This window comes from Neltuma alba, unplaced genomic scaffold (genome assembly GCF_004799145.2).
Source record: "Neltuma alba isolate B1F8T4 unplaced genomic scaffold, ASM479914v2 tig00005790_pilon, whole genome shotgun sequence".
Taxonomy (NCBI): Eukaryota; Viridiplantae; Streptophyta; class Magnoliopsida; order Fabales; family Fabaceae; genus Neltuma; species Neltuma alba.
The window spans coordinates 1-12,538 of record NW_021634232.1 but is presented as its reverse complement, the minus strand read 5'-3'; the positions used below and the strand labels follow the sequence as shown (position 1 = coordinate 12,538).

Here is a 12,538-nt window from a genome sequence, read left to right as displayed (position 1 = left end):
TTGCTATTAAGGTAAATTATTCCCCACTTTCTTTTTCACAGATATATATGTTCAAGTTGTATTTTTTTTAAAAAAGATCACACCTTTCCTAGATTTCAAAGATACTTATAATCAATGCAGAGAGTGAAATTGAGATTAATTTTTTAACAATTATATTTATTTATATTCTTTTAGCAAGGGACATTAATATATTTAAATAATGCCATTGTCTATGCACAGCCGGTTGTGCAAGGAAATAAAATAATGTGTCCTCGGTAGAAATTTTCTTTACTTTTTTTTTCATATATTCTAAATTCTAATAATATTAATTATAAAAAATGGGAAATATTACAATAAGGTTTCGGTAAAAAAAATATAAAAAAAATCCTAATAAGTTGTCATTTTCTCTTCTAGAACTTGTCATTATACGCTGTTTAGGTTGTTATTAAGACTTTTAGTAATTATATTTTTTTTTGAGATTTGATTATAATTCTCCTTAAAAAAAATACTCCTATTTAGAGAAGCAGCGAGAAAATGAGAAAATGGAAACATAGAGTAATTAATACAACTATACTAATTAATAATTGATTTAGATAAAAATAAAAATAATATTAAAAATTTTATACATGTTATTAGTGTTTCTCATAAATAGGAACATGTCATTTCAAAAAAATTTCTTATATATAAGGCTAGAAGGAATATAAAAATTAAGATACTTGTTAGAAAACTATTAATAAATACCACTACTATAATAAATTATAACTAGTTATACTATATATGTGTTTGTGTCTGTTATCATAAACAAGTTTATTCTCATCCGTTTCATCAATCAGAACTGTGAAAGTTAATAGCAATTTCTTGAAATAGCCCTTATTGTTAATTCTTTTTTCTTTTCCGCCAGACTTATTGTTAATAGCTAATTCAAACAGTGACAAAAATTAAATAATATAGTAAAGTGCAGTTAAGTAAAAAGACCAAAACTAAATTTTTTTAAAAGTACAGGATTTAAATCATTTAACAACACTAATGCTTTTTGCTTTTTAGTACTTGTAATTTTAACAAATTTTAGTTTTAGATTTATACTTAATGTTATTAATTTAGATCAAAATTTTATAAAATTACAAGATAAATATGAAATTATAAGGATTAAAATTCAATTAAATTAAATGGTAAGTGCAAACAGTGATACTAATCCAAACAAGAATAAACAAATTTTGTCAGGGAGAGGGAAAAAAAGGAAAGAAACAGGTTTGTGAGAGAGAACTAATCATGAGATAGAGAGAAGATCGTCCAGAAGCAATTGCGAGAGGGAAAAGCGGTCTGTCGCGCCAAAAAAGATAAAACGGTCTGTTCTCGTGTGCATGTACACACAGATATATACTATTCCGTTTTTTATTATAAGATTTTTTTAGTTAAATTATCCAGTTTTAAAAAATAGTTAAAATTAGTTAAAAGTAATTAATATGTAATAAATACAGTTTTTTAAATATATCCCTGTATATAAATATATAAACATGAAAGAGTAATAGTAAGATAAATAAAAAAAATGTATTAAATATATTAAATTAAGAGTAAAATAGGTAATACTGTATTAAATATTTAGACAAATTCAAAGAGGATCTTATAAAAAAAGATAAATCCATTCAAAAAATTGGATCTTATAATAAAAGAGAGAGGGAGTGTGTGTGTGTGTGTGTGTGTGTATATATAAGATCATTTTAACTAAACTGTATGGTTTAAGAAAACAGTTAAAATTAATTAAAAGCAATTAACATGTAGTAAATGCGATTTTTTTCAAATAAATGTATAAATGTGAGAGAGTAATAATAAGATAAATGAAAAATATATATATTAAATGTATTAAATTAGGGATATAATATGTAATAGTGTATTAAATACTCACAAAATTTCAAAAACGATTTTATAAAAAAAACAGAACTATTTAAAAAATTAGATTTTATAACGAGAGAGGGGGTGTGTATATTTATGCATATGCATACGTGAGGGAGAGAGATTAAAGTCAACATCCTATGGGCGCAGGAGTCTAGACCATTCTGCCTCAAGCTTCTTGGCTTAGCTTGCCTTCACACTATAAATGCCCCCACCACTCGTCTTCCTCTTTCCTCCTAACCATCATACCCGAGATCCAAGCTCAAGCAGCAGAGCCATGGTAAGTTTCGTCTTCCGTTCCCTTTCTCCTAGATGCCTCTTTATTACTTTCTCTTCTCACAAATCAACCTTCTTATGTCGCTTATTTGTTCTGATGCAAAAATTTCCCCCCTAATTGTGCAGGAATTAGAGCATCGCCAGTCAGCCACATGGGAAGGCTATGTAAATTGGAGGAACAAGCCTGCTCTCAGAGGTCGACATGGCGGCATGCTCGCTGCCTCCTTCGTTCTTGGTCTGTCCCGAATTTCATTACTAATTGTTAGTTTGTTGTTTTGTATTCCCCTGTTTCTCGAGGTCGATGAAATTGTATGTCTATAGTTTCTGAAGCGAACAAGTTCATCGATCGATTGGGGTTTGGCTTGCCTTCCAAGTGTTTGAGAAGAATTTGAAATCTCATATTATCTCCTACTGATCCCGTGCGTGTTTGCTCATGTGTGTGTTATGGTGAATCCATGTTTGTGCAGTGGTGGAGATATTGGAGAATCTGGCATATTTGGCCAATGCGAGCAATTTGGTGCTATATCTGAAGCAGCACATGCACTTATCTCCTTCGAAATCGGCCAACAGTGTCACCAATTACATGGGAACCGCCTTCCTCCTCGCCCTCCTCGGTGGTTTCTTGTCCGATGCCTTTTTCACCACTTATCACATCTACCTGATAAGCGCAGTAATTGAATTCCTGGTAAGCAGCCCACACCTTAATTCATCCTCACCTCCTTTCTTATCTTATCTTTATCTCGCCATGTGACTTCCTCTTTCCTCTTAATTTCCTCTCAATCTGCTTAGTTCTTGCTTATGACCGATTGTTCCTTCTGGCCTGCTTTTCCACTTATATTGTTAGCTAGTTAGTTTGGAATTAACAGCGATGTTAGGGGACGAAAGAGAGGAAAATAGAAGGATTTGGGAGTTTTTGAATTTCTCAGGAAAAAAAATTGGAAGGATGTGGTGAAATTTGGGAGGAATCAAAACTGTTTGGTTTTGGAATAACCTACCTTGAAGAGCACGTCGTTTCATTGCTTGCAAGAGCATGATGTGTGAAACGAGAATCAGAGTGAGTTGCGAGTTGCAACTTGCAGGTTGAGGGGTTAATTGCATCGAATGCTGCAATCAGATCCCTATCAGTAGAGAATTTGTGAAATGTGAATAAAATAATTAAAACCAAACCAGTCTTATCCACCTTTGATGATTCCCCCTTTCTCTTTCTTGTGCGTTGTGCGGCGTTCGCTTCCCTCAACTTGGGTCTTCGAAAGAAGAAAAAGTTCATGAATTGCATGAATGCCTCCAATAAAATCGATACCAGGCGGCCAGGACCAGTTCCAACTTCCAAAAGTGGAGAATCCATTTTTTAGGCAATTTTCTCAACTAAAGGGGTAAGGCTTATTTCTTTACCAATAGAAAAGCATATATATAATATTATTATCTCTCTCTCTCTCTCTCTCTCTCTCTCTGCATTGACCAAAAATACAATCGCCTTTATATTGGGCGGACATAATACGAAAGATTTTGGAATGATAGGTCATATTACGACTGATTAATTTCAATTTTAGGAAAGAATGAGCTTGATATTTGGATTTTAACGTTTATTTTTTTTAAACTTTTACCTCTATCATCTAATATCTCAGGACTTTAATCTCTCGTACTGACCAAAAAATATAAACAAATAAATATGTCAAAAATAAATAACTTAGTCATATGCCCTAATTATTATATGATAGGCTTGATCTAACTTATTTTATGGCCAAATCTTTCTCAAAATTCTCTCAAATGATGATTATGGCTATAGAGGGCCAAGAGTTTGAGGGAGAAAAGTGTGATCCTATTTGAGCTTACACACACGCGCTCTCTATTTTTATATATCTTGTGGCCAGCATCTAACAAAATCATTTTTAATGGGTAGTCCACATAATATGGTTGTTAGGCTCTGACGACTTTAATCTTTGCGGGGTTTTTTTTTGCAATAAATAAATCGTGTCACAGCCAAAAATACAAAGGGTCAGACAGTAGCAATTATTGTGAGGGAAAACATTTATTTTATAGTAATAAAATAAAAAGAAATGAATTAGGGGTGGGGCATATGGTGGCCCACCGATTGTATTCATGCATCGTATTTAATTTTCCCGAGTGCCTAGGCCCTCCTTTGATTTCGTGCCAGGACGAATGGAAACTTCGTTCTCTGTCTATTTTACCTGGAAACTTGAAAGCAACATTAAATTTTGTCGCTTTCTCTTTCGCAAATTTTGTCGCAGGTTGTACGTGATCTCCAGGTGCAAATATAAAATTGTGGATATATAAAATCTAATATGAAAGTTGACTGGGAAATCGAATGCTAAAAATAAAATTCTATAACATTTAAATTTAGAAAATATTGTAATTAATTAACCTTGGGTCTTAGAGTTAAAGGATAGATGACACGTGCAGCGAAGGAGCCTCGTGTGGGTCCTGTGGGCTGTGTGTTTGTTTAGGTGTCCTGATCAGCTGCAGCCAGGCTTATATAGCAGCTGAAAGCTCGTGGCTTTATGAAATTCTGAATTTTCTCTGGAAGGTTAAAGAGGGCCATATCTGGCAAACTAGCACGTACTTTCGGCATACATAAGTAGTTTGATGAACCACGTGTGTGGTTGTCGTTTTGATGGACCATATAGTATGTAGTATTAAATCTGGTGAACTGTCACCTCTCCGCTTCCACACATACCTACTTAATGAAACGCCATTATCTCAGTTTCATAACTACTTAACTATCAGTGCCAGTCTGCCCCACAGTCCATGAACTGTCGTAAGGGATCACCGCATGACTAGGGCCCACGGTGTGTTTGGTATCTTTCCAATTTGTGTTCAACATTCTATTGGTATCTCTGGTGGTATCCACAGAACATGCCCCTTAGTGGTGGTCACATTTTAAGAACGGTAATCACAGAGTTAGGTTTCTGATCGTGTTTTGTCCAAAACCGTCTGATTGCGAAATTTGTGATCTTCATTAGTCTTATTTAGGATCTTCCATTTTTCTGGGTAAAACCAGAGGAAAGTAGGAGGGAGATAAGGACGGGATTTATGCAATATATGAAGTGTCAAGATGCCTTGCCTTTTTTTTTTTTTGGGTCATTTTTATGTATTGACATTTCATTTGCAATTTACATGATATTTTAAGTTTTAGTTTTGTTCAGATTTGCTCATGTTTGGTACAAAGGGGTATGGCGCCATGAACTGGGGCCAGTTTAGTCTCCGATGTAAAGACTTTTACAGCCCCTGATTCGGAGTAATATGGGATCACGTGGGCCGGGACCTGTAATTTTCTTTTTAGAAAAATATTACTGCATGCCACAATTCAAGTGGTTCCAAAGAAAACGGTTAGCTTAAGTTGTTCAAAACTTTCATGATAAAGAAAGCATACAGGAGAGGAAAGAAAACAAACGATTTGAACTTTGAGAGGGCAATTGGAAAACGTCTTTAGATTAAGCTTTTCCCGTTTGTCCAACATTATTTGAGTTTCGGTGTGGAAGTATTCGAATCCCTTCAACCTTGTGAATGAAATGTTACCATATGCTTGCTAAGTTTCATGAGTGGAAATGGCTAAGGGACTTGAAACGTTGCGCAGGGCCTGATAATACTCACTATACAAGCTCGCGTACCTTCGTTAAAGCCACTGGAATGTGACGCAACGACCCCATGCGAAGAAGTTGCTGGTGGAAAAGCAGCGATGCTTTTTGCAGGCCTCTATTTGGTGGCTCTGGGGGTTGGAGGAATCAAGGGTTCACTGGCAGCACATGGTGCTGAGCAGTTTGATGGGACTACCCCTTCTGGAAGGAAGCAGAGATCAACCTTCTTCAACTACTTCGTTTTCTGCCTATCATGTGGCGCCCTCATTGCTGTCACTTTCGTTGTATGGATTGAAGACAATAAAGGGTGGGAATGGGGTTTTGCAATCTCTACTATTAGCATTCTTGTGTCCATCCCCGTCTTCTTGTCTGGCTCTGCTACTTACAAAAACAAGATCCCTACCGGAAGTCCACTCACAACCATTTTCAAGGTAACTGAAACACATAATATTTAGATGATATATATTCCTTACATCTTGTCGTTCTAAACAATTCATACCCATCTTTTTTTCCCTTCGAAGATAACTTTCCCGTCCCTCAAGTTTAGCTCCACATCACTCTCTGAGTAATGGGTTCCTGTTTCCGAGCAGGTTCTGATTGCTGCTTCAATTAATACCTGCTTCAATAGAAATTCTAGCAGTGCTGTTGTGAATATGGTCTCAAGCCCTTCTAATCTTAAGTCAATTAGAAAAGAAGCAGAGGAAGAAGCAGCAAAAACAAGCAAGTCAGCTGAAACGCCAACAGATACGCTCAAATTCCTCAATAACGCTGTTGCAAACAAGCCAGTCCACTCATCACTAGGATGCACCGTGCAGCAAGTGGAAGATGTCAAAATAGTACTGAAAGTACTGCCCGTATTTGCTTGCACCATCATGCTTAATTGCTGCCTTGCACAACTGTCCACATTTTCTGTTGAACAAGCTGCCACCATGGACACCAAGCTCGGTTCCCTCATGGTGCCACCAGCATCATTACCAGTTTTCCCAGTAATCTTCATCATGATCCTAGCACCAATCTATGACCACATCATCATCCCCTTTGCTCGGAAAGTAACCAAAACAGAGACAGGCGTCACTCATCTCCAGAGAATTGGGATTGGATTAGTCCTCTCTATAGTTGCCATGGCAGTAGCAGCTCTGGTTGAGATAAGGAGAAAAAGAGTGGCCACACACACAGGGCTATTAGATTCCACCAAACCACTGCCCCTCTCATTCTTTTGGATTGCATTTCAGTACTTATTCCTAGGATCAGCTGATCTGTTCACCTTGGCAGGTTTGTTGGAGTTCTTCTTCACAGAAGCCCCAGTAAGGATGAGATCTTTGGCCACATCTCTTTCCTGGGCCTCATTGGCTCTGGGATACTACCTCAGTACGGTGATTGTATCAATAGTAAATAATGTCACTGGTAACTCAACCCACAGACCCTGGTTATCGGGTAGCAACCTTAATCACCATCATCTGGAGAGGTTCTATTGGCTCATGTGTGCTCTAAGTGGTCTGAATTTCCTGCATTACCTCTTCTGGGCTATTCGGTACAAGTATAGAGGAGCAGGAAATAGTGGATGAAGCAAAGAGGGGGGAAATTTGCCAAATGGTCCATGAGTACAAGTTTACGAGACCATTGGTCAATAGCATGCCAAGGTTGGAACTTGGGTGTACCTTTTGGCCCAAAAGAAAAAAGGGCTGGATAGTGGATAGATATACCCGTGACTGGATGGACAGATGGATCTGCACGTCCTTCCCATGGAAGTGGGGATATATCTTTCTAGTATTTATTAAACAAAACCAAACCAAACGGGAGAGGAGAAAATTACTCACTTGTAACCAGCTTAGGCTTTTTGTCCTTTTCAATTAATATATGCATAGTTGCCAATGGCTCTTGCCCACGCTCATCGATCTTCTTCTTTACAAAAAAACTATTTTATTTTTTAATATACATATTAAAATAACAGAGTAAGTTTTATTTTCATAAATTTTGATGCAGAAGCTAATATATTTGATACTATTGAATCAGATTCAAGTATTATCAGATCCAAACAAGACAACTCTATTAAAGATATCCTTTGTAATCAGATGGACCCGAAATTAAAATCTCATGTCTAATATTTATAACATTTTCCACTATTAACGTCAATTGATATTTTCACAATTAAAAAAAATTCTAAGTTCAAAAAGTATTTCAAATTATTCTAAGGGATGAGCATCATGAAGTTGAATGTGAATGCGAGTCAATTGTTTATATATATATATATAGTCTGAATTACATATATAAAGTGAATGCATGTATTTACAAAGTATTCTGCAAATTTTTTTTTTTTTTAAAAAAGGTGAAGTTGAGCTGTACAATGGGAAAGTATTCTTCATTTTTTATTGTTTCCTGGGAAAGTTATTAGCTAGACTTTACCCCCGGAGATGGCTAGCGTTTCTGAAACAAACAGTAAGACGGGCGCCATAGGATTGATATTTTGGAATGGAATAGTTAGGTCTAATTTTAGCCAATTAAATTTCATAATTTGGGGCACCAAACACAGAAAAAAAGGGTTCAAGAATTCAATAAAATGGATGTGGTCCCTGAAATCCACATTCATCGTATGTTCCTTGCAAATGCTATAAGAGCGTAAGTAGGCAAATAGATGCAATTAATACGCCTTCAAAGAAAGTAATCCATCCTAATATGATATTTAATGTTGATTTAAATATAAAAAATTGCCAATATATATGTAAATAATAATTTGGATGATATAAATAAATTCAAACATCCGTTCTATTGAAAGGGATTTTGACCGTTTAAATATGAGATCTGGAGTTTAATTAAGTCCGTGTGAATACAGAAAATACCTTTATAAATAAAACTGTTCAGGACATAGGATGGGACTAGACAGCCCTGGCTTGCGTCCTGTGTCTTGTCTGATCCTTGTCTCATTCTAGTCCCGAAAGACCAAGACAGGCGAAGAATGAAAGAGTGGCGGATTGTGACTTGTGGAGAAGCTGAGAATGAGTGCGTTAGATTGAGTGACGAGTGAGCAAGAGCAGAGAGGCTAGCCAGCCTAAGCGTGTGAGAGAGAGGAGATTGAGAGTGTGCGAGCTAAGGGCATCCTAAAATGGAACGGGATGTCTCCGGGGCTATCTTGTGTCTCTTTCTGATACCCATTTGGTTGTGTTCTAGTTTGGTCCCGTCTCATAATTTCTGGGGCCTAGCTTGTTCCATTCTGAAGTGACTAAAAATGGGGTTGATGAGATGATGGAGAAGGGTCCATATTGAAATTGAACAGCCCCACTTTTGAATCCGGTGCGGCTCAAATGGCTGGCACAGGGATCGATGCTCTGCATCTCCGTTTACGTATGATTAATTCTCTTCTTTCAACCCTACTTCTGTGTCTGCTGCTTCTTGTTCAGCACCGCCAATATTGCCACTACAATTTCACTGCTACCTGTTAATTGCATGCCCACTGATATGAAAACTTGACCTCACGACATTACATTTCGATCGGCCCCCACTCATCTGCCTCCCTAGCTCCTACCTTCCTTCATTAATTCCCATTTTCCCTTCTTTATTATTTACCCTCTACTCAATCACGCTCAGTTTTGTACCATCCCCATTATTTATTATCTTCTTCCTCGCATTTATTCACACTCATTCGCTCAATAATTCAAATTAATCCCCCTTCTTTTGCCCAAATTTATCTTATATCAGTCAAACCAAAGACTATACCAAGGATGACTGCCGCATTTCGTTCTCTTCCTTTTTCTGTCTTACTTTGTCCAACCGCATGCGTGGACACTAGACAGATTTCCCAAATCAAAACAATCTCACATAGCTCAGAAATCAGAAACTTCCAGCTAGAAAAGTGGGAATTTTCACATATCAGTGTGCTGACATCCACATTAGGCACTGACCATTAGAAGTCCGGTACCCGAATATCTTTCCTGAATCTTCAACCCATCATAAACTTGTTCCAAAGTCTTCAATTTGATTTCTTTCTTTATATACTCATTTCGCCAAATTAAGGATACGAATCTCATCAATGCTCTTCCGGGCTTCTCCCATATATGCGCAAAAACTTGTATGAAGCGTCAAGAACCCAAGTCTGAGCACCCTCTCAGACTCTCACGAAGAAGCAGAAGAAGAAGCCATGGGCTTCAAGAAAGCTTCTTTACAGATCTTCTTCTTCTCCTTCTACATTATATCCCACGCCTTCCTAGTCCCTCCGGCGACGTCGTCATCTCCCACCGCCGCCACCAATGACAGCAGTGAAGGCGGCGGCCACTGGGTTCTCCTGCACCGAAGCATAGGCATTTCGGCCATGCACATGCAAGTGATGAGGAACAATAAGGTCATCATCTTCGACCGCACCAACTTCGGCCCCTCTAATATCTCTCTACCCAATGGCCATTGCCGCTTCAACCCTCGCGACATGGCTCTGAAGGTTGACTGCACCGCACACTCCGTCCTCTACGACATTGCTTCCAACTCCCTCCGCCCCCTCACCGTCCAGACTGACACCTGGTGCTCCTCCGCCGCGGTCGACCCCTCCGGCACCCTCATCCAAACAGGCGGCTTCAATGACGGCTACAACAAACTCCGCACTTTCACACCCTGCGACGACGACCGCTGCGACTGGATCGAGCTCCCTGTTCCGTTAAGCAACAATCGCTGGTACTCATCCAATCAGATTCTCCCCGACGGTCGCATTATCATCGTTGGTGGTCGTTCAGCTTTCACCTACGAGTTTGTCCCCAAGAATTCAGGAAACAACAATGGGTCATATTACTTTAGGTTCTTGAGAGAAACGAGGGACTCCGGACCTGGAGAAGAGAATAATCTTTACCCCTTCTTGCATCTCTTGCCGGACGGGAATCTCTTCATCTTCGCCAATAAACGATCCGTTTTGTTCGACTACATCCGGAATCGGATCGTCAGAGAGTACCCTGTTCTACCCGGCGACGAGAAACGTAACTACCCCAGTACCGGGTCGTCGGTTTTACTCCCCTTGAACTTAACCGGTTTGGAAGACACGACCAGGTTGCCCGACGCAGAGGTCATGGTGTGTGGCGGTGCTTTCCCAGGTTCGTTTCCTATGGCTGCTAAGAAGAGAGTATTTGTGGAAGCGTCGAGAAGTTGCGGGAGGCTCCGGGTGACCGACCCGAATCCTAAATGGGTCATAGAGGTTATGCCCCTGCCCCGGGTCATGCCCGACATGTTGATATTACCCACCGGTGAGTTGATCGTCCTCAACGGTGCCCGCAATGGGACGGCAGGGTGGGAGAATGCCGTGAACCCTGCATTAAACCCGGTTCTCTACAGGCCAAACGAACCCAACCGGGATGGTAGATTCGAGGTATTGAGCCCCACAAATACTGCACGGATGTACCACTCGTCGGCGGTGCTATTGCCGGACGGAAGAATATTAGTCGGAGGGAGTAACCCGCATAGATTGTACGACTTCAAGGCGTACCCGCACCCGACGGATTTGAGCTTGGAAGCGTATTACCCGAATTACTTGGACCCGAAATTCAGTCCGCTGCGACCAACGATTATAGCGATAGAGGCGGCGAACAATAGGGCGTCTTACAATGGGACCTTCTCGGTGACATTGTCGTTGCAAGAGTACCACAGCGCTCGGGTGATTACGGTTTCGCTGGTGGCGCCGTCGTTTACGACGCACTCGTTCGCGATGAACCAGAGGATGCTGGTGTTGGATGTGGTAGTTATGGAGCGGGTGGCCCCACATGCTTACAAGGTTACGGCGCGTGGGCCCCCCTCCCCCAACTTGGCCCCACCTGGCTACTATATGCTTTACGTTGTCCACGCTGGAATTCCTAGTGTTGCTGTCTGGCTTCAGGTCAACTGAAGTGAATTGAGTCCATGTCATCACTCATGGCTTTTGATTACATGTCTTCTTGACATATTTTTGACGCCTAAATTAAGTCAAGCTGTATTTGATTAATCGATCAATTTTATCGGAGCGTTTCTGTAATCCGCATGTTTTTTTTCTCCAGATTTTATGGAATTTAGTATTTGATGAGAAGAATATGAACATATGATTTAGGAAACTACTTTCTTCTTTACTTTTTCCCTAAAAAAATACGCAGGGTCCTCCTCAACAATCACGAGAGCAAAAATTATTTAATACTCCTCTGATCCTAAATATAAAACCCTTATACACACTAATATAAAGATATTATATTTAAGACCGAGAAAGCATTTAAAAAGGTCAAAGGATGTAAACTCAAAAGGGGATATAGGTTGCAGACAATTACTAGTCGAATTATGGAAATAAAGAACATATCTAAAGCTATAATACATATTGTTATCTTTACAATGACAATTTGACATCATGGACTTGACAAGCCAATCTCTCCCTCTTTTTCAATTTTAATTTCTTTCTTTTCTTCTCTCGCCATCTCAACGACCATGGTTGAGATAGATGCATGATCTCAGAAAAATGGGTAACAATTTGGGAACCATATTGTCAAAAGGAATTGAAATATGAACAGCTAATAGTCCATCAAAGCGACTTGGAAGACCTGCCAGTCAATGATGAACTCCTCACAGCAACCCTCACTGCTCCTACCACGCTGAGCTGAATCCTCTCAGGGCTAAGGCCCTGTCTACCTTCCTTGTCTCACCGCCTCTTCTACTTGAACGCCCACAAAATATGCTATCTGATCACGCACAACCTAAATTTAGTGACATGGAATTGAATTCAAGTTGAAGGAGCTTTTTAAGCAAGAGAGATTACAGCATACACTAGTATTTCCAAAGTTCATAAACTTCTACTAATAACTTGGTTTAAG

General features: G+C 39.1%; 2 protein-coding genes across 2 annotated transcripts; both read left to right on the top strand.

Annotated features, from left to right (window-relative positions):
* The first annotated feature begins 2,059 nt into the window (after positions 1 to 2,059).
* Positions 2,060 to 7,630, top strand: LOC114748750 (protein NRT1/ PTR FAMILY 4.6). The gene is made up of 5 exons (XM_028937203.1): positions 2,060 to 2,149; positions 2,272 to 2,380; positions 2,613 to 2,830; positions 5,741 to 6,172; positions 6,332 to 7,630. Exons 1-5 carry the CDS (start codon positions 2,075 to 2,077, stop codon positions 7,304 to 7,306), a joined length of 1,809 nt encoding a protein of 602 aa, XP_028793036.1. The 5' UTR covers positions 2,060 to 2,074; the 3' UTR covers positions 7,307 to 7,630.
* Positions 7,631 to 9,873: 2,243 nt separating this feature from the next.
* Positions 9,874 to 11,592, top strand: LOC114748749 (aldehyde oxidase GLOX-like). Its single transcript, XM_028937202.1, has one exon. The coding sequence runs from the start codon at positions 9,874 to 9,876 to the stop codon at positions 11,590 to 11,592; it is 1,719 nt and encodes a 572-aa protein (XP_028793035.1).
* The last annotated feature ends 946 nt before the right edge of the window (positions 11,593 to 12,538 follow it).

Coding starts and splice junctions, on each gene's coding strand:
- LOC114748750 (XM_028937203.1), top strand. CDS start 2,075: ATGCCCCCACCACTCGTCTTCCTCTTTCCTCCTAACCATCATACCCGA. Junction 2,150..2,271: donor GCTCAAGCAGCAGAGCCATG/GTAAGTTTCGTC, acceptor CTAATTGTGCAG/GAATTAGAGCATCGCCAGTC. Junction 2,831..5,740: donor GCGCAGTAATTGAATTCCTG/GTAAGCAGCCCA, acceptor AACGTTGCGCAG/GGCCTGATAATACTCACTAT.
- LOC114748749 (XM_028937202.1), top strand. CDS start 9,874: ATGGGCTTCAAGAAAGCTTCTTTACAGATCTTCTTCTTCTCCTTCTAC.